Source organism: Ursus arctos, unplaced genomic scaffold (assembly GCF_023065955.2).
Source record: "Ursus arctos isolate Adak ecotype North America unplaced genomic scaffold, UrsArc2.0 scaffold_25, whole genome shotgun sequence".
Lineage (NCBI taxonomy): Eukaryota > Metazoa > Chordata > Mammalia > Carnivora > Ursidae > Ursus > Ursus arctos.
In genome coordinates, this window is record NW_026622930.1 from 2,107,832 (window position 1) to 2,126,589 (window position 18,758).

The 18,758-nt window shown below is 41.9% G+C and overlaps 1 protein-coding gene across 7 annotated transcripts in view; it reads left to right on the forward strand.

Moving 5' to 3' along the window:
* PPP1R13B (protein phosphatase 1 regulatory subunit 13B) overlaps positions 1 to 18,758 on the forward strand; it is an 85,781-nt gene that overhangs the window by 30,958 nt on the left and 36,065 nt on the right. For 2 of the 7 annotated variants that reach the window (XM_048219907.2, XM_048219908.2), the window contains exons 2-4: positions 2,557 to 2,704; positions 11,341 to 11,460; positions 16,436 to 16,512. In XM_048219907.2, the coding sequence (XP_048075864.1) occupies positions 2,557 to 2,704; positions 11,341 to 11,460; positions 16,436 to 16,512 (345 nt within the window). Of the gene's footprint in view, positions 1 to 1,055; positions 1,232 to 2,556; positions 2,705 to 10,859; positions 10,972 to 11,340; positions 11,461 to 16,433; positions 16,513 to 18,758 lie in introns of those variants that run through there. The other 5 variants (XM_057318390.1, XM_057318391.1, XM_026515194.4 and 2 more) reach the window with 5 other exon arrangements.

Sequence of the window (18,758 nt, forward strand, 5' to 3'; positions counted from 1 at the left end):
AAGGTGGTAGCATATGAACTCAATTCTGGAGGATGAATTGGAGTTTATAGGCAAGCAGGCAGGACCCTCAGGCAGGGACAGCAGCCTGAGAGAACTTGATTGGAGTTGAGGGAGCAAGGCTCAGTGTGTGTAGGGGCCGGGCTGGGAGGCTAGGAAGGTTATCCTCAGTTGTGTCTGCTGTGCTGGGAGCTGGGAGCTCACCCGGTAGTCTATAGACTTTCTCAGAGAGTATTTCAGGGAAAACCAAGCCTCAGAAGAGTCTCTGGGGAAAAAAGTACAGGTTCACATGAACATTTGACTCTTAAGTGCTCAGTAAAGAAACCTGCTTCCTGTTCATATACTAGAAAAAAACCGTTTGGGGAAGGGCTGCTGTTCAGCCGTGTGGAGCTCCTGAGTATTTTAAGCAAGGGAATGACTTCATTTGATTTACATTTAGAAAGTGAACTGACAGTGCCAGAGGCTAGGCTGGAGTGATGGGAGGTTGGTGGCAAGAAAACCAGTGGAAAACTGTTACCAATTTAGGTTACATAACATCTGACCATCAATCTAAAGATGTTTAATCTCAAAATTTAGAAATTTAGGGCACTTCTAAGAAAATACTATTTTTTTAAAAGACTTTATTTATTTATTCGACAGAGAGAGAGACAGCCAGCGAGAGAGGGAACACAGGCAGGGGGAGTGGGAGAGGAAGAAGCAGGCTCCCAGCGGAGGAGCCTGATGTGGGGCTTGATCCCAGAGCACCGGGATCACGCCCTGAGCTGAAAGCAGATGCTTAATGACTGCACCATCCAGGCGCCCCAAGAAAATACTATTTTAACAGTGAACTAAAATACTTAATTGACAGCTGAGATTCTAAGTGAGAGGAGGATTTCAGTTTCAAAGAAACTGAAATATTTCATAAAACTGATTAAAGAAAATCTTTGGTTTAAATTGTATTTTAGGAGTAATGTTTTTAAAGAAATCCCTTCCATTGTGATCGCTTTAGATCTTAGATCAGAATGGTAGGATTTTTTTATTTTTTATTTATTTTTATTTATTTTTAAAGATTGTTTATTTATTTGACAGAGATAGAGACAGCCAGCGAGAGAGGGAACACAAGCAGGGGGAGTGGGAGAGGAAGAAGCAGGCTCCCAGCGGAGGAGCCCGATGTGGGACTCGATCCCGGAAATGCCGGGATCACGCCCTGAGCCGAAGGCAGATGCCTAACGACTGCGCTACCCAGGCGTCCCTGGTAGGATTTTTTTAAAGATTAAAAAAAAAAAAAAAAATACTGGGGTGCCTGGGTGGCTCAGTAGGTTAAGCATCTGCCTTTGGCTCGGGGCATGATCCCAGGGTCCTGGGATCCAACTTCAGACTCCCTGCTCAGTGGGGGGGTCTGCTTCTGTCTCTCCCCCTGCCCCTCCACCCCGCGTGTTCTCTCTCTCACTCTCTCTCAAATAAATAAAATCTTTTTTTTTTTTTTTTAAAAAGCTGGACAATTTTAAAAAACACATGATAATGTATTTTCATGTTTAAGGATCATTTGCATTTTATTCTGATATATTGTTGTATTTGCCCAGACAATTTTTTAAACTTTTTTTTAAAGTAGGCTCTATCCCCAATGTAGGGCTTGAACTCATGACCCCCGAGGTCAAGAGTTACATGCTCCACTGACTGAGCCAGCCAGGTGCCTCTTCGTCAGCCAATTTTTAAAAATACATTGGATATTTGGTCTTTTTGTTATCAGTTTTTAGGAGCCTTTTATATGTTAAGGAGATTTAGCCTTCTGTTTGTAATATGCATTGCAAATGTTTTTCCCTCAGTTTGTCTTTTTTGCTTGAATATAGCAATCTTTTTTTTATAGTGCCTGGTTTTTAAGCTATAGCTAGAATGAGCTGCTGTACTCCAAGGTTCTAAAAAGGAATTTACCTGGTTTTATTCTAGAACGTTTATAAATTTATGATTTATATTTAAATATTTGATCTAGTAGGAGGTTATGCTGGTAAATGATGTGCGGTATGAATCCAGTTTTTTTTCCCTCAGATGGGAATATTAATTGTTCAAACATCATTCATTGCATAGTCTTTTTCCCTCCTCAATTCGGAGATATCTCCTTTGTCATTTACCATTTCCTGTTTCCTGACTTCCTAATTTGGTCCATTGATATATTTATGTACTACTGCCATAGCGTTTTGAGGCTTTATAGTATCTGGTAATGCTAGCTTCCTTCTAATATTATTTTCTTTTGGAATTTTCCCGACTTGTTTTACATTTTAATTTTTCTACATGAATTTTATTTATTTTAACTTTATTTCTTATTTGCGTCATTAGTCTGTACACCCAGTGTGGGGCTTGAACTCATAACCCCAAGATCAAGAGTTGCATGCTGTTCCAGCTGTGCCAGCCAGGTGCCCCTCTACATGAATTTTAGAATTAGCCTATCTGTTTCCAAAAACATCCCGTAGGCATTTTAGTGTGGATGGGGGGAGTGGGAGGTGAAGGCGATTGCTTTAAATTTACAGATTAATCTCTTATGATAATGACTCTAAGTTGTAGCTTTAATCTTTTCTCTTACAGATGATATTAACCGTGTTCTTGAGCAACAATGAACAGATTCTAACAGAAGTTCCTATTACACCAGAAACAACGTGTCGAGATGTTGTAGAATTTTGCAAGGAACCTGGAGAAGGCAGTTGCCATTTAGCTGAAGTGTGGCGGGGAAATGGTAAGTATTAGGCTCTGTAGAGATGTACATAAAAGTACATAAGTAGGGGCGCCTGGGTGGCACAGCGGTTAAGCGTCTGCCTTCGGCTCAGGGCGTGATCCCGGCGTTATGGGATCGAGCCCCACATCAGGCTCTTCTGCTGTGAGCCTGCTTCTTCCTCTCCCACTCCCCCTGCTTGTGTTCCCTCTCTCGCTGGCTGTCTCTCTCTCTGTCGAATAAATAAATAAAATCTTTAAAAAAAAAAAAAAAGTACATAAGTAAATAAATTTTTATCAAATGCAAAATATTGCTTCTTGTTCTTAGTTATCTGTGGTAATGAGGAATTGAGTTAATTAAAATCACATTACATGGGGATAAGATTTTACAAATGCTTTTCGTAAAAGATACGTAATTTGACCCTTACTAGTGCCATCTGAAATAAGCAGGGAAAATAGATGGAGCTCTTCTGTGAGATCTTTCTTGATATCACTATGAACCAAATGAGAGTTTTCTGTCTTCTGAGACTTTACAGTGTTTTGTTTGGTATGTGTCGAGTTGTTCATCAACTTTTCTTTCCCCCTCTGACACTTCAAAGCAGAAACATTATTATTTTTCCCTGTGTACAAAATGTGTTAAACAGTAGACCCTTAATAAATATTTATTAAATTGTGAAGAGTAAATGCAGTTGACTCTTGAATAACACGGGTTTGAACTGCTCAGGTCCACTTGTATGTGGATTTTTTTTCAGTAAATATGTTGGAAAATTTTTGGAGATTTGCAACAATTTGAAAAAACTCACAGATGAACCACATAGCCTAGAAATACCCCCCAACATGAAGAAAAAGTTAGGTATTACTGTAAGGACACAGTATGTAATACATGTAACATGCAAAATATATGTGAATCGGCTCTTTATGTTGTCAGTAAGAATACTGTCCAACCTTACTAACTACTAATAGTTAAGTTCTGAGGAAGTCAAAAGTTATATGTGAATTTTTGACTGCACATGGGGTCGGTGTCCCTAACCTCTGTGTCGTTCAAGGATTAACTCTACTGGCTCTTAACATTGAAGCTGGGCAGAGAAGATCAGCATAAGTAATATGATCACTGAATACAGAAAATTCTACAAAATAATTTGGTCTCTAAAAGAAAGGTTGATGTAGATAGGCTGTAGTCAGCAAGGGAAGCGATATGAAGGAAGGGCACAGGCACAGTGCGCTCCTAAGTAGCTGAGGGACTGGTATCGAGAGCAGGTAGGCAGCAGAGAAGAGACTAGAAGGAGCTCGCATGGAGGTCTCCAGTACCAGCAAAGGATTTGCATGATAGGAAAACAGAAGTAGTGTGTGTGGACGGGTCTGTTGGGAAAGGAAGAGAATGATCAACTGGAACATGCCGAGTCTGAGGTAGATAATGAGATGAGTATCCAAATGCAAGGGTTTCAAGGGGACTTCAGGATAATCACTGAAGGCTTACACTTTTTCTGATAGCTTTATTGAAATACAATTCACATACCACACTATTCACCCATTTAAAGTGTGTGATTCAGTCATTTCAGTGCATTCAGAGTTGTGCAGCCATCACCCCCATCAGAGAACATTTTCATTCATTTCAAACAAGAAACTTCATACCCCTTAGCAGTCATTCCCTGTTCCTCTCCAACCCCCTCCTTCCTGAGGAGCCACTAATCTCCTATCTCTATAGATTTTCCCGTTCTGGATGTTTCACATAAATGGAATCATACAATACGGAGTCCCCTTTGTCTGGCTTTCATTGAACTTGATGTTTTGCAAGGTTCATCCATGTTGTTTGGGTATCCAGTACTTCATTCCTTTTTGTTGCTGAATAATATTCCACCAGATGGATTTTTGTTTATCCATTGATCAGTTGACGGGCATTTGGGTTGCTTCCACTTTCTGCTATTATGAATAATGTTGCTGTGAACATTCATGTACGAGTGTTTGTGTGGACGTATGTTTTCACTTCTCTTAAGTGTATACCTACGAGTAGGATTACTGGGTGGTAAAGCAATTGTTTAGCTTGTTGAGGAATTGCCAGCTTATTTTCCAAAGCAACCATTTTTTACGTTCTCAGCGGCAGTAAATGAGGGTTCCAGTTTCTCCACATTCTTGCCAACACTTGATATTATGTATATGATTCTAGCCATCCTAGTGGGTGTGAGAGGTATCTCATTGTGGTTTTGACTTGCATTTCCCTGGTGAATAATGATGTTGAGTATCTTTTCATGTGCTTATTGGCTATTTGCATATCTTCTTTAGCGAAATGTCTATTTAGATCCTTGGCCCATTTTTTAATTGAGGTGTCTTTTTATTGAGTTATAAGAGTTTTTTTAATTGAGGTATAATTGACATATAACATATTAGTTTCACATACCTAATGATATTTGTATATATTGTGAAATGATCACTTCAATAAGTCTAGTTAACATCCATCACCATACAGTTACAAAAAAAATTTTTGCTTGTGGCGAGAACTTTCAAGATATATTCTTTTAGCAACTTCCAAAATGCATTACGGTATTATTAACTAAAGTCACCGTGCTGCGCATTACATCCCCAATAAGAGTTCTTTATATATTCTAGACACAAGTCCCTTGTGGGGTATATGATTCTTAAATATTTTCTTCCAAAGTCTTCTGCATTTAATGTTATCCTTAGAATTTAAAGCAAAGATTTCAGGGCACATTGAGAGGAATTTGACTTTGATAAATGTTGGATTATTACTAAGCCAGAAGTAGGAGGGTAGGTCCTCAGTTACCAGTCTGATAACAGTGACAGGAAGTGGGGGGACAGTTAAGTAATGACAGTTTGTTGGAGGACTGCTGTTAGAGCCTGAACATTGTGTTATTGTTGCTTCTTCCCCAGCCTCTTAGCAGTCTGGTTCTTTGTTATGTGTTATCACTTCTAAGTCTTTACCTCCCTCTCCCTCTCTTGTGCCTTATGGGAGAGAGAAACTTTTTCTGTATATCATTGCCCCAGATGGTCCCTGGCCCTTAAGAATGCTAATCTCTCTTACAGGAGTCTTTCGGTTGGTGTTCTCCTTGTCTCCAAGCCCACCTGAAATCATGCCCTGTTGTTTTACCTCATCAGGAATGAGGACTCACACCACACAGCAGAGGGTCACAGCATACTGTGCTTGCCTTGGCTTTTTTATGTGCTGTTCTCATTGTATAGAACAATCCCTAGCACCCACCTCCCTTTGCTTGGCTAACTTCTAGTCATTCTTTGCCTCTCACCCCTTTCTTGAGTCTCAGAGGGTGTTATGTGTCCCTCCCTGTGCCGCAATGCTGTCATAGTATTTATCAGAATATAATACAGTAGTTTTCATATCTCTCATTGGACTACAATTCCTGAAGGCAGGAACTTGTCTGTTCGCTATCATATTCCTTCAGTAAACACTTAAATCATTGAGTAAAACAGACGGCAAAGCTGGGTCTTGAAGAGATACTTTCTGGTGGGTAAGATTCAGAGGAAGGGGGAAAGCACTTAGAATAGCCGTTCTCCATCTTTTTACCCTAGAGAAACCCTTACAGAAATTTTCAGGTTTCAGAGAATCCCTTGCATAAAAATTATTGCATCTATAACTCGTGGTAATTGTCAGTGCTTTGGAGAAGAGACTCTCTCTGATCTGTATATTAGTTTGCTAGCGCTGCCGTAACACAGTACTGCAGCCTCGGTGGCTTAAACACCAGATGTTCGTTCTCAGGTCTGAGGTCAAAGTGTTGACAGGCTTAGTTTTTCCCGAGGCCTCTCTCCTTGGCTTACAGATGCCACCGTCTCTCTGTGTCTTCCCTTTGTGCATGTCTGTGTCCTAATCTAGTCTCCTCTTCATAGGAGGACACATTGGATTCAAGCCCACCCTCGTGACCTCATTTTCGCTTATTACCTCCTTAAAGATCCAGTCTCTAAAGGGTTGCATTCTGAGGTTCTGGGGGTTAGGAGTTCAACATATGAATTAGTGGGGGACACAGGTCAGCGCATCACAATCTGTCAGTTTGGCCAGTTTATCATATTAGCCTGCTGTACTTGTGCTTCCCTCCCCACACAGGGCCAGCTCTCTTGTGAACTAGGTGTGGAAGTAGAACCTTCAGCTTTTCCTCTTATTTCCTACTTGATTTTATTTTTGCCTTATCCAAGAATACCTGAAAGTCTTATCCTAGATTCCCATTATGTGAGACGCTATTATGTAAAACGTGTAGGGCAGTTTTGCTTCCCCTTTCACACAAGCATTATGTTTTAGGTAGCCTTTATTATTTAAAACAAGGGCAGTTTTTACTTTTCCTTAAATTCATCTTTTCTTTGAATTTTTTAAAAAAGATTTTATTTATTTATTTGACAGCAAGAGAGTATAAGCAGGGGGGACAGCAGAGGGAGAGGGAGAAGCAGGCTCTCTGCTGAGCGGGGAGCCTGATGCGGGGCTCGATCCCAGGACCCTGGGATCATGACCTGAGCCGAAGGCAGACGCTTAACCATCTGAGCCACCCAGGCGCCCCTGAAATTTTTAATTCATAAAAGGAAGCAATAAATTTGTTAAATAACTGACTTAGGACAAAATTGGATTTAATTGTTATAAAGTTATGCTCAAGTGCATCTGGATGGCTCAGTCAGTTAAGTGTCAGACTCTTGGTTTTGGCTCAGGTCATGATCTCAGGGTCCTGGGATTGAGCCCCACATCAGGGCCTGTGCTCAGTGAGACATCTACTAGAAATTCTCTCTCCCTCTGCCTCTCCTCCTGCTCCTCCCCCTTCTCATGCTCTCTCTCTCTAAAATAAATAAATAAAATCTTCAAAAAAATCTTTTTTTATAGGCCTGTATACATAAAAAGTGTTACTTTCAAAACCAAAAATGTAGAATGATATTTACTTCTTTAAAGTTCACTTTGTGCTTGGGTTTTTCGTGCAAGTAATTGTGTGCTGGGCTTGAGCTAAGTAAACACAGATTTCATTTTCAACTGAGATGAGACCATTTCTGTCTTTGCCCTGATGTTTGAGGAACAAGACAGAGCTTGCCCGCACGGGCAGGAAGGTGCAATGTTAGCAGCACAGTGTGTGTTACATTGCTGGGAATGACGGGACCCTTTCCTTTATAGAAATCTAGAACTTGTCTGGGGCAGAGCAGTATATCACACCGTGAATGTGTGATTAGACTGCAGCCCCGTAGTTTTTTCTTTGTCTCAAAGTCCACTTCTCAGAGTGAGTTTAGAGAAGGTCCACTTCTCAGAGCAGATTTAGAGAAAGGTTTCTCATGCAGCCGTACACTCATGTTGAAGGTACACAACACTGCTCAGTGTCGTCTTGCCGTCTCCCAAGCCACTGCCTTGAGCCCCTGGTCTGGCTTCCTCACTTCCAAGCTCAAGCAGCAATGGGAACGTTTTAAGATTTCCTTTTTTCCCCTTTAACTTGAGATAAAATTCACATATCATAAAAATCACTATTTGAAAATGTACAGTTCAGTGGTATTTAGGACATTCACGGTGTTGTGTAGCCATCACCAAACTCTGTTCCTCTCCATTCCTTCCTCCCCTAGCCACTGGCAACCACTGTATGACTATGTGGCCCTATCTATTTGACTATTCTAGGTACCTCCTATAAATGGAATCATGTAATATGTGGCTTTTTGGCCTGGCTTCTTTTACTTAGCACAATATTTTCAGGGTTCATCCATGTTGTAGCATGTCTCAGTACTTAATTCCTTTTTTTGGCTTAATTATATCTATTGTATGATAGACCACATTTTATTTATCCATCAGCAGGTGATGGGTGTTTGAGTTGTTTCCACTTTTTGGTTGTGGTAATGCTGCTCTGAGCATTCACATGCAAGTGCTCTGTGTGGGTATATGTTTTTTATATATAAAACATATATATATGTTGAGCGTAGGCCTAGGTTTAGAATTTCTCTTATCTCACACCTTCTCTTCAAAAATTGCCACTTTGGGCTTCCAGGAATGTTTGTAAAACACAAACACTAATAAAATATAGAACAGAAAGGCATAATTAATAATTAAGCAAGAAATTACCAAAAAATATCCAAATTTCACAATACAGTTTACTTTTCACCTGCACAAACCACATTTGTTAGTGTTGGTAACAGCAAAAAGTGGGGGTCGGGGGTAGCTCCTGAGGTATTAAACTCTTGAGAGTGAGAAATTCCCTCCCAGGGGTGCCTGGGTGGCTCAGTCATAAGCGTCTGCCTTCGGCTCAGGGTGCGATCCCAGGGTCCTGGGATCGAGCTCCGCATCGGGCTCCCTGCTCCGCTGGGAGCCTGCTTCTTCCTCTCCCACTCCCCCTGCTTGTGTTCCCTCTCTCGCTGGCTGTCTCTCTCTCTGTCAAGTAAATAAATAAAATCTTTTTTTAAAAAAAAAATTCCCTGCCATTTCCTATTACAGAGCTAGAGGTTATAATAGGTCCTACGAATCAGTCATTGGCATGTAAGGAAGTGTTGGGGGAGATGTTTCTGGAGAAATAGGCTACTGTCATCAGCCTGCAGTCTCCCCCTCCGTGCATTACAGCACTCACCATTTGCCAACTGTCTGTTTGAGAATTGATAGTAGTTGGGGTGGGGGGTACCTGGCATACACCACCTCAGCTCAGTGGTCAAGGCCAGCGTCAGAGTGATCTGTCATGGTGATGGCACGCACACCATGGTGTGATGAGAGGAGAAGGTACCCCACCTCTGTGGAGTTCTCCCCATAATCCATCACCTCAGTCTAACCATGGGAAAAACATTAGACAAGTCAAAAATAGGGGCATTCTACAAAATACCTGACCAGAACTCTATAAAACTGTCAAGGTTATTTTAAAAAAGTGGGGGGGGGGGACTGAACTATTATAGCAGCAGAGACCCAGGGTTTAAGACGAGTAAATGCAATGTCATTTTCTGGTTCAGTTCCCGGAACAAAAAGAGGACATTAGGGGAGAAACTGATGGAATGCAGATAAAGCCTGGAATTTAATTAATAGTAATGCACCAGCATCAATTTCTTAGTTTTGACCAAGATGCCATAGTTAAGATGTTAGCATTAAGGAAACTGGATGAACTCTATAGTGTCTTGACTACTTTCCTAGAGGTCTGCAATCATTCTAAACGAAAGTTATTTTTATATATTATATAAACAAAAAAAAATCTGTAAGGTACAAAGGAATAGATTAAGGTTTACAAGACCTCTGTGGTGACTTTAAAAAAAAAAATCATTGAAGAACACAAGGTGCTGAACACAGTGGAGAGACAGAGCCATGTTCATGGACTAGAAGACTCGGTTTACAAAGATTTTGGATCTCCCCAAATTTTACTTATAAATAAATATGATTACAGTCAAAAGCCTACCTTTAAAAGGAGAATTTGACAAGCAGCTCCTTTAAAATACATATGAGAGCAAAGAGCCGAGCAGTGCCAAGACAGTTTGAAAGAAAGCCACGTGAGGGGACTTCACCTAGCAGACAGCAGTGATAAAGCGGTAGCAGTGAAGACTGGCATCACACCGAGGTAGGGTGATAGCCCACAGAATAGAAGAGACCGGGGCCGCTAGGGCCTGAGCCGGGTCAGAGGTGGCAATCACGGGTCTCCAGGGCAAGGAGACTCAAGTAAGTAAATGATGCTGGGACAATTGACGATTCAATTGTTTGTAAAAAAACAAAATCACATCAGTTCCATAAGGACAGTGAAAAGCAATACTTTATAATTTGTAGAAAAAAATATAGACTATCCTTTTGACCTTGGAGTAGAGAGAATTTATTGTACAGAAAAATTCAGAATCAGAAAAGATTGATAACTGCTTACATTTAAAATTTTTAAACTTCTGTATAACAAAAGGCACTGATAAAATTAGAAGACAAGCCTGTTTTCAATATAACCAACCCAGGGTTAGTATCCAGAATATAAATAGTTCTTCAAACACCTAAGAAAAAGGTAAACAACCCAGGTTTTTGGTTTGTTTTGATTTGTTTGTATGCGTGATGAGGTTCTAAGCAGACTAGCTTGAAACCTATGAAATGTTACCTTGTAACTCTAACAGCTGTGTTAGTGCTCTTCTCAAGTGACTGTGTCCATACTTTGTGAGTGAGGGGGGGTTTAGCTTTGTTCTAATATTTGAAATGCATTAGTACATTTGATTCTGTATAATTTCATTTTTATTATCAACTGGATAGTTTTTGGTCTCTGCAGGTGCTGGCCAACATTCACTGGTACCTGAGCTGCCAGGAAGTACCCTGTCCATCCTGTGTGGATCTGACCACCACACGCAACATAGCAGTGAACGGCGAGGCTGGACCAGTGTGTTAGTGTGTTTCTTTGAAGAGTGGGAGGCACACTGCCTCCTTCTAGAGGGCATTTTTCAATGTTCCCAATTTAATGTTGCAAAATCGCTTTTACATACACTTCTTGTGGTTACGTGTTACCTGAATTATTTCCCGGGAACTCATACTCCTGCTTTCACTTCATTAAAGTTAAAATTTAGTGCTTATAATATCCTTGAGTTCTAATATATGTGTGTGCGTGCGTGTGTGTGTGTGTGTGCGCGCGCGCACGTGTGTGTGTGCACGTGTGTGTGTGTGCGCACGCGCGCACTTATTTAAATCTATATTTTTTTACTTTTGGTTGGAGTCATTTTGTTTCTGGAATAAGTAAGATGTGGTTTTTTTTCTAGAGCGTCCCATACCCTTTGACCACATGATGTATGAACATCTTCAGAAGTGGGGGCCACGCAGGGAAGAAGTGAAATTTTTCCTTCGACATGAGGATTCCCCAACCGAGAGCAATGAGCAAGGTACATAAATGCTTTCCCCATTTGTTAATTCCTGCCACAAAAGTTAATTTAAGTGAAATAGGAGTAAATGTTAAAATACATCTTTGTTTTCCCTTCACTCACAAGTGATGAGAGGGAGAGTTGGTATCTCGCATTTCTGTGAGCTCTGTTGTGGCAGTCCACAGTTCCTCCACACTGTGTGGGCGCTCCGGCCTTGCTCATTCCCCAGGCCAGTCAGGTGACAGACTCAGACATGTGAGGAGGCCTGCTTTTTAAAGACATTGTTTTTGATAAATACTGAGTGGGTCAAATATCGAGATTTTAAGAATAAATAAAACCATGAAAGGATTAGAAAAATTCAGAGAAGTGTTTTTTAAAAAAATTTTTAGAGTGAACAAGACCTTACTAAGCATAACACTAAGCTATAAAAGACTGGTAAACCGAATTATTGAGAAAACCCCCCCACAAAACTGTCTGTGTTGCAATAACCACTCGAAGCAAAGTCAAAAGACAAATTATAAACTGGGAAACAGCACTTACAGCCCATATCGCAAGGGCTAACTGCCTTTATATGTGAGTTTCTAAATCATGTACATGAAAAGGAAAATCAGTTAAAAAAAAAAAAGGTGAGATGTACACACAGGTCACAGAAAAGCAAATATACTTGGCCCTAGGTTATGTGGAAGGATGTTTAGCCTTACTCCTAATAAAAGAAATGCAGGGAAAATAGTGAGTCTGTTTCACCTATTACACTGGTGAAGACGAGAACATTCACTAACGCAGTGTTGGTAAGGAGGTTGAGAAAGGTGCCGATTGGCAGCTCCCGCAGAAGGCAATTTAGCCATATCTGTTAAACTTACAAAAGCACCAGACCTTTCATCTAGCAGCCTCACTTCTGAGAACTTATCCTAAAGTTGTGCCTACACACGTGCAAAATAATGCGTAAGTAACGTTGCTCGTGGAGCATTGCTGGTAGGAGCAGCCTGATGCCCGCCGTGGGCATCGTGGGCATCAGGTTAAAGAGACGGCGGTACGTCCACACAGTAGGCTGCTCCACGGCCAGAAATAAGGAAGCAGCTCTGTGCCCTGACCCGTACCATCTCCTGAACAGGTAAGTGCATAAGCGCGGTGCAAAACCACGCGCCCATTGTGCCGCCTTCTGTGCGATAGAGACAAAAGCCTAATTCGGTGCGTCTGTATTGGCTTGTACATGTGCGCATGTGTCTTTGGAAGTGTTGTAAGAAACTGGCCCCATTGCTAGCCTCAGGGAAGGCTGCAGGACAGGGGAGGGAGGGCACATTGTTAATTGTATACCTGCTGGTTCCTTTCGAATTTTGAACCATGAGAATATGCTACTTATTTTTGAATTAGAATTTAAACAAAATGAGAGAACTTTTTTTAAAAGTCTGTATATACACTGTGCAGTTAAGAGACCCTTAACTTGTTATGTAACAGTGATTGTGGCTTACTTCTGGTATTTAAAAAAAATGAACAAGGGGCATCCTTTTGTAAAAAGTTTCCTTTATTGCAGATTATCCCCTTTTATTTATATTTTATCATAAAGGACATTTTGCCCCTAGGATGAGCTACTAGCTACTTTGGAATCATCTTTCCATGGCTGTAAATACTGTTCCAGTGCTGCTGTTCAGTGTATCATTACTTCTGGGTCTTACTCCACCCACTGCTGGTCATCTGGAGTCAGGAGACCAGGGTTCCGGGTCCAGCTCTTCATCCACCTTTACCTTAGACAAGGGCCCAACCTCTCAGGACAAAAGCCTCCCGAGAAGGTGGGCTAGACGAGCTGACAGCTGAGTGCTATTCTAGTGCCAAGAATTTATTTTAGTTCTCTGCCTGAGCTCTCCAAATACTTATACCCCTCCTGTACCTAACTATACTTTTTTAAAAAAAAAAAGATAGATTGATTGATTGATTTGACAGAGCACAAGCAGGGGGAGCGGCAGGCAGAGAGGGAGAAGCAGACTTCCCGCTGAGCAGGGAGCCCGATGTGGGGCTCAATCCCAGGACCCTGGGATTATGACCTGAGCCAAAGGCAGACACTTAATTGACTGAGCCACCCAGGCGCCCCTGTACCCAGCTGTACTTTAGTTAAAAGTTGTATATTTTACTTTTATTTATATAATATATGTACATAACCGTTAATGTCGTGGGTGGTGGGCTGGGGGGAAGGTCTTATTTTATTCTCACTTTTATAAAGTTTAGAAGTGTTAGGGATACTTAAGAGAACTGTTCAGAGTCATAAGGAAGGTGACAGTGCTGACCTTCCAGTTATCCCGCATCATTGCCCTACAGTGCTGCTCAGCCGGGTGGTGCTGACACAGCAGGTGCAGCAGATAAGTGGGAGGAGGGGAAGTTGACCTGCGTGCTGGGAAGAGGACCACTGTCAGCACTGAGCAGAGTATTTAGAAAAGGCAGACTGAGGACCTCGAGGGATGAGCAGGATGTGGAGGGGAGCATGCAGGATACCAGGTTGAAGGAAGCTGCCAGGAAGGTGTGGTGACAGGGATTCCCAGACTGGCAGGGACTGGCAGTCAGGACTGGATCTATCACAGCTTGCATCGCTTTGTAGAACCTTCCAGCCAAGTCCCTGCCTCCCTGCTTGACCCTCCTCAACTTGGCTTAGATGGTATTTGTAATAAGACCCTACCCATCTCTTCAACCTCCCTGTCTCTTCTCCCTTTCAGCCACATCCCTTCTTGCATCTTCATATTCTGTGGGCCTTGACTCACAAGTAACCCCCCATAATGCTCTACCCTCTGCCGTGTTTCCTCTGCTTGTGCATACTGCACCTGTCTCTCAGAGCCCAAGAAGTAAGATGGTGGGTGCTTTGGGGGTGCCTGGGTAGCTCAGTCAGTTGGGCGTCTGGCTCTTGTTTTCCGCTCAGGTTGTGATCTCATGGGTCATGGGATCAAGCCTTGCGTCAGGCTCTACTCTCAGTGGGGAGTCTGTTTGAAAGATTCTCTCCTTCTACCCCTCCCCACATCCCCCCTCATCCCAAATAAATAAATAAATCTTTAAAAAAAAAAAGGGGGGGGTGCTTTGTTCCCTGTTTTGTTCGCTGAGTTTCTCCTCCAGTTTATATTCTAAGCAGCCAGAGTTGAGGATCCAAGAACATGTTTCCTCTGTGCTTCCCACAGAGCTGAGTAGAAGGCAGTTGTCACCAACTGATATTACTTAAAAGGGATTACATATGAGTGTTTATTGTGTAGAACTACAGGATACATAACAAGAAGTAAAAGAACTCCCTCACCAAAATGAGAATTCTGTATCTGGGAGCTGGAGGAGAGCATAGAGGACATTTGATTCAGTCACCTTTTTACACTTGGGGCGGCAGGCTTGGCGTGTAAAGTAGCTCCATGCGGGCCGCATGCAGAGTCAGCTAGATCCCGGAGCTTCTGCCCTGGAGACGGGAGCAAGGCTCCTTATTTAGTGAGGCTCTTGGGCAAGTGACTTCCCATCCCTCTGCCCCTGTCACCTCATCTGCAGGGTGCATGGGGTTGTGACTGCGGTTGTGAGGTGTTCTGGCGAAGTGCTCAGTGGGGCTGATGCACAGGAAGCACTCACCCAATGTCACCTCTTACTAGTCATTATTTTCTGACTCATCTTTACCATCAGAGATTAAGTGGCACTTGATATCATTCTAATGTATGTTTTATAGTATTCTAACTACTTGGTAGCTTGTTGTTTGGAAGAGGCAGACATTCTTGAATATTAAATTAACCTGAATACCTTATTCCTTAAAAATACCAAGAATAACTAAGAATTTAATTTACCCTGTAAACTGACAGATGCCATAGTCTGAGGTGTGTGTGTGTGTGTGTGTGTGTGAGAGAGAGAGAGAGAGAGAGAGAGAGAGAGAGATATTCCTGCTACTAGGAAACTACACTTCATGACGTGGCTGTTGTGTTCTGTAGGACTGTGTTCTGCTGCACTCCAGGCCACTCACATCTGTTTAACTTCTTTTTGAATTTTCACTCCCTTTTTTCAGACATTCCATTCTTGTCCGTCCTCTTTCCCCATCAGATGTACTATGTATTTGTTGATGTACTGTATATCTTTGCTGTATACATAAAAAGTGTAAGATATTTTTTATTCCCTTAAGACCAACCTTTGCCCCTTGGGGACAATATCACTGTCTTTGAGAATGCATGCTTTAAGGCGAAGCAAGCCATACTTCCATTATAGCACTTTTCTTCAAATGTTTCAAAGTAATAGGAAAGAGAAGAAAAAATGTTTTCCTATGTGTTTTTTTAACATAAAGTTCATGTGCCTTTGAAGTCATGGATTTTAGGTACTAAAGCAGGCTCTGGGGTGCGATAATTCTCAAATGACATTAAGCAACAGCTGTAGAGATGAGTGGGCTAGGGGCAGGCACTGGACACATCAAAGACTTTGGTCTCTGTGACTTCAGAGTCAGGTGCACAAGTGTGCAGCACACTTAATTTTTTTTACAAAATACAACAGGACACATAATTTCTACAGTTCAAGTTTGAAGCCTTTTTTGGGAAATATTTTAATTTTTATGGAACAAAGGAGAATTCTAAAGACTGCCTGATTTGTGTTGATGCCCATGTCAGTTGCACCCTGCCAGTGAAGACCAGTTCTGTGCACCAGTGTTTTTATTGCTGGATATTAAGTTCTATTTTAGTACCTGCTATAAAATAACAGTCTTTAAAAAGTGCTTAATAAAAATTAGTTGTGGTAAAATACATGTGACATAAAACTTACCATCTTGACCATTTTTAAGTGTTAGAAATTTTTTGATAAAAGTCAGTTTCAAGATTCTGAAATAGAAGAAGAAAATTTTCATTTAAACAACTTTATAAAAATTAATTATAAAGCATTTTTTCAGCTGTACCAAGTGTTGAGTTGTTCAGCCTGGTATATTGTACTTGTGTTGCAGAAATAAGTAAGAGATGGGAGAGTATCCCCTTACGAGGATGTCTTTTAGTAAGTCTGGCACTCTTCATTCCTCCAGGTGGCCGTCAGACCCAAGAGCAAAGAACCCAGAGGAATGTCATGAGTGCACCCGCAGAGAAACGCACAGAGAACGGCGTAAGTAGGAGTGAGTCAAGCTGAAACTGTGGAACTGCTTTTTGTAGGGACTAATGAATTTGGGTTACAATTTATTTTTAAAGACTTATTTTGGGGGTAGAAATTGGCATTTCTGTTGAATATTTCGTAAGGTTTTGTGTAGTTCCGCAGGGCCACTGAGTGGTTTTCACAGTCTGGCCTGTACACAGGCTGGTCTCGGGCACAGCCCCGCCCTCCATGCCCCCCACAGGCTGCGACCACAGCACTTCTTGGCGCAGCAACTGCTCACCTCAGTGCATGTGACAGTGGCCCGAACCCCAGAAGCAGGTGGTCTCGGTCTCTAGGCTAAGAGATGAGCAGGCAGGCTCACCTTGTATCTTCTGTGTGGCTGTCTTGATCTTTCTGTCAGGTGTTGAAGGACAAAATGGCTGGTGGGTTGAAGTCTTCCTAGTTGCCTCCAGCAGAGAGAATTGCTTCATCAATGGTGTAGCCCTGGAGAACAGGCCTGATATGGAGGGGAGGGGAAGGGAGGAAGTGGGAGGAAATGTGTCTCAGTGGAGGAGCTCTTTCTAAGAAATGGTGTGTGTGTGTGTGTGTGTGTGTGTGAAAAGAATGAGCAGAAATGAAGGAATGAATGAGGATGAGCGAATGAGAAAAATTTTCAACATGGTCTTTTCTGGAAATTTTACTGATAACTTTTCCAAATAATTTTCAGGCTAGAGAGTTAGTTTCTTTTTCTGGCTCTGCTGCTAACCAGGTGTGTGACATTGGGCAGGTTATTTCCTAGCACGGTGCTTGGCACAGCCCGAGGCTGGTAAAGAATGCTGGAGTGTGCAGGGCCCATAGTCACACACAGGCTTCAGAACTTCCTAACTAGCTAAACTTGAGCAAGTGACTTTGCCTCTCTGCTTCCCAACTTAGTATTATTGAACTGTGATTTTAGTTCTTTTATTGGCTACTGTTGTGACTTTAAATGATATCCTTATATCTCTGTTTCTTTGTATTATCAACTTTAAACCAGATCTATAGACCTCCCTCCTTTTTTCCACCTCCTCTTTCCCTCTTCCCTTCCAGTTCTTTCAGTTGTACTCATTTGTTGTCAAGGTTAATAATATCTGTACGATTGTATTATTAAGCCTCATGAAAACCATTTAATAGTGTTTATTATTTTAGACTTTGCAGATATTATTCCCTGCGTAAGCAAGTGATATACTAGATTATATTTTCTTCTCTTTGATTCCAATATCATAGTCCTTGTGCCACTCAGAACTATTCGTGGTGTCAAGATTATGAATTCTCCTGGGGCACCTGGGTGGCTCAGTCAGTTGGACATCTGCCTTCAGCTCAGAGAGCCCCACATCAGGCTCCTCGCTGAGCGGGAAGCCTGCTTTTCCCTCTCCTCCCCATGCGCTTCTCTCTATCTCTGTCTCTCTCTCTCTCTCTCAAACGAAGTCTTTAAAAAAAAAAAAAAAAAAAAAAAAAAGAGGGACTCCTGGATGGCTCAGTCGGTTGAGTGTCTGCCTTCGGCTCAGATCATGATCCCAGGGTCCTTGGATCAAGTTCCATGTCAGGCTCCTTGCTCAGCGGGGAGCCTGCTGCTCCCCCTGCTTGTGGTCTCTCTCTCTGACAAATAAATAAAATGTTAAAAAAAAAAAAAAAAAGGTTATAAATTCTCCTTCCTTAGCCTCCAATTTCTAAAGACCATTCCACAAATCCTCTTCACCTGCCTGCCTTCTGACATGCTTGTTCACGCCAAGTCTAGAGCCTCTGTGGGGTTCTGCCAGGCATATCTGCTTCAAGAATTCTTAAGAAATAAAGGCCCAGACCCCATTAGCAGGACTTTTGATTCACAGAGTCTGGCTGAGCCTGGAAAATTCCCCATATGTCTGGGTTGCCCTGCCAGGTTTGTACTTGTGTTGCAGAAATAAGTAAGGAACCTCCAGGTCACATGCACACACCATCCTAAGCATTCAGAACTTATTTGTCCAACTGAATTTCGAAGATTCTTTTGAGTTCTAAGATTGCCTGTGACCTGAACTTCAGGGAAGGTGAAATAATATATTGAGTGTTACAATATAGTGCTGTGTATCAAGGCAGGGGTGTGTATATGATACAGGCAAGGGGCGCAGGAGGAAAGGGTGCCAGTCATAAAGTGAGTTGTTTTTTTTTTAAGATTTTATTTATTTATTTGATAGAGTGCATGTGAGAGAGCATGAGCAGGGGAGGGGCAGAGAGAGAGGGAGAAGCAGACTGAGGGAGCCCGATGT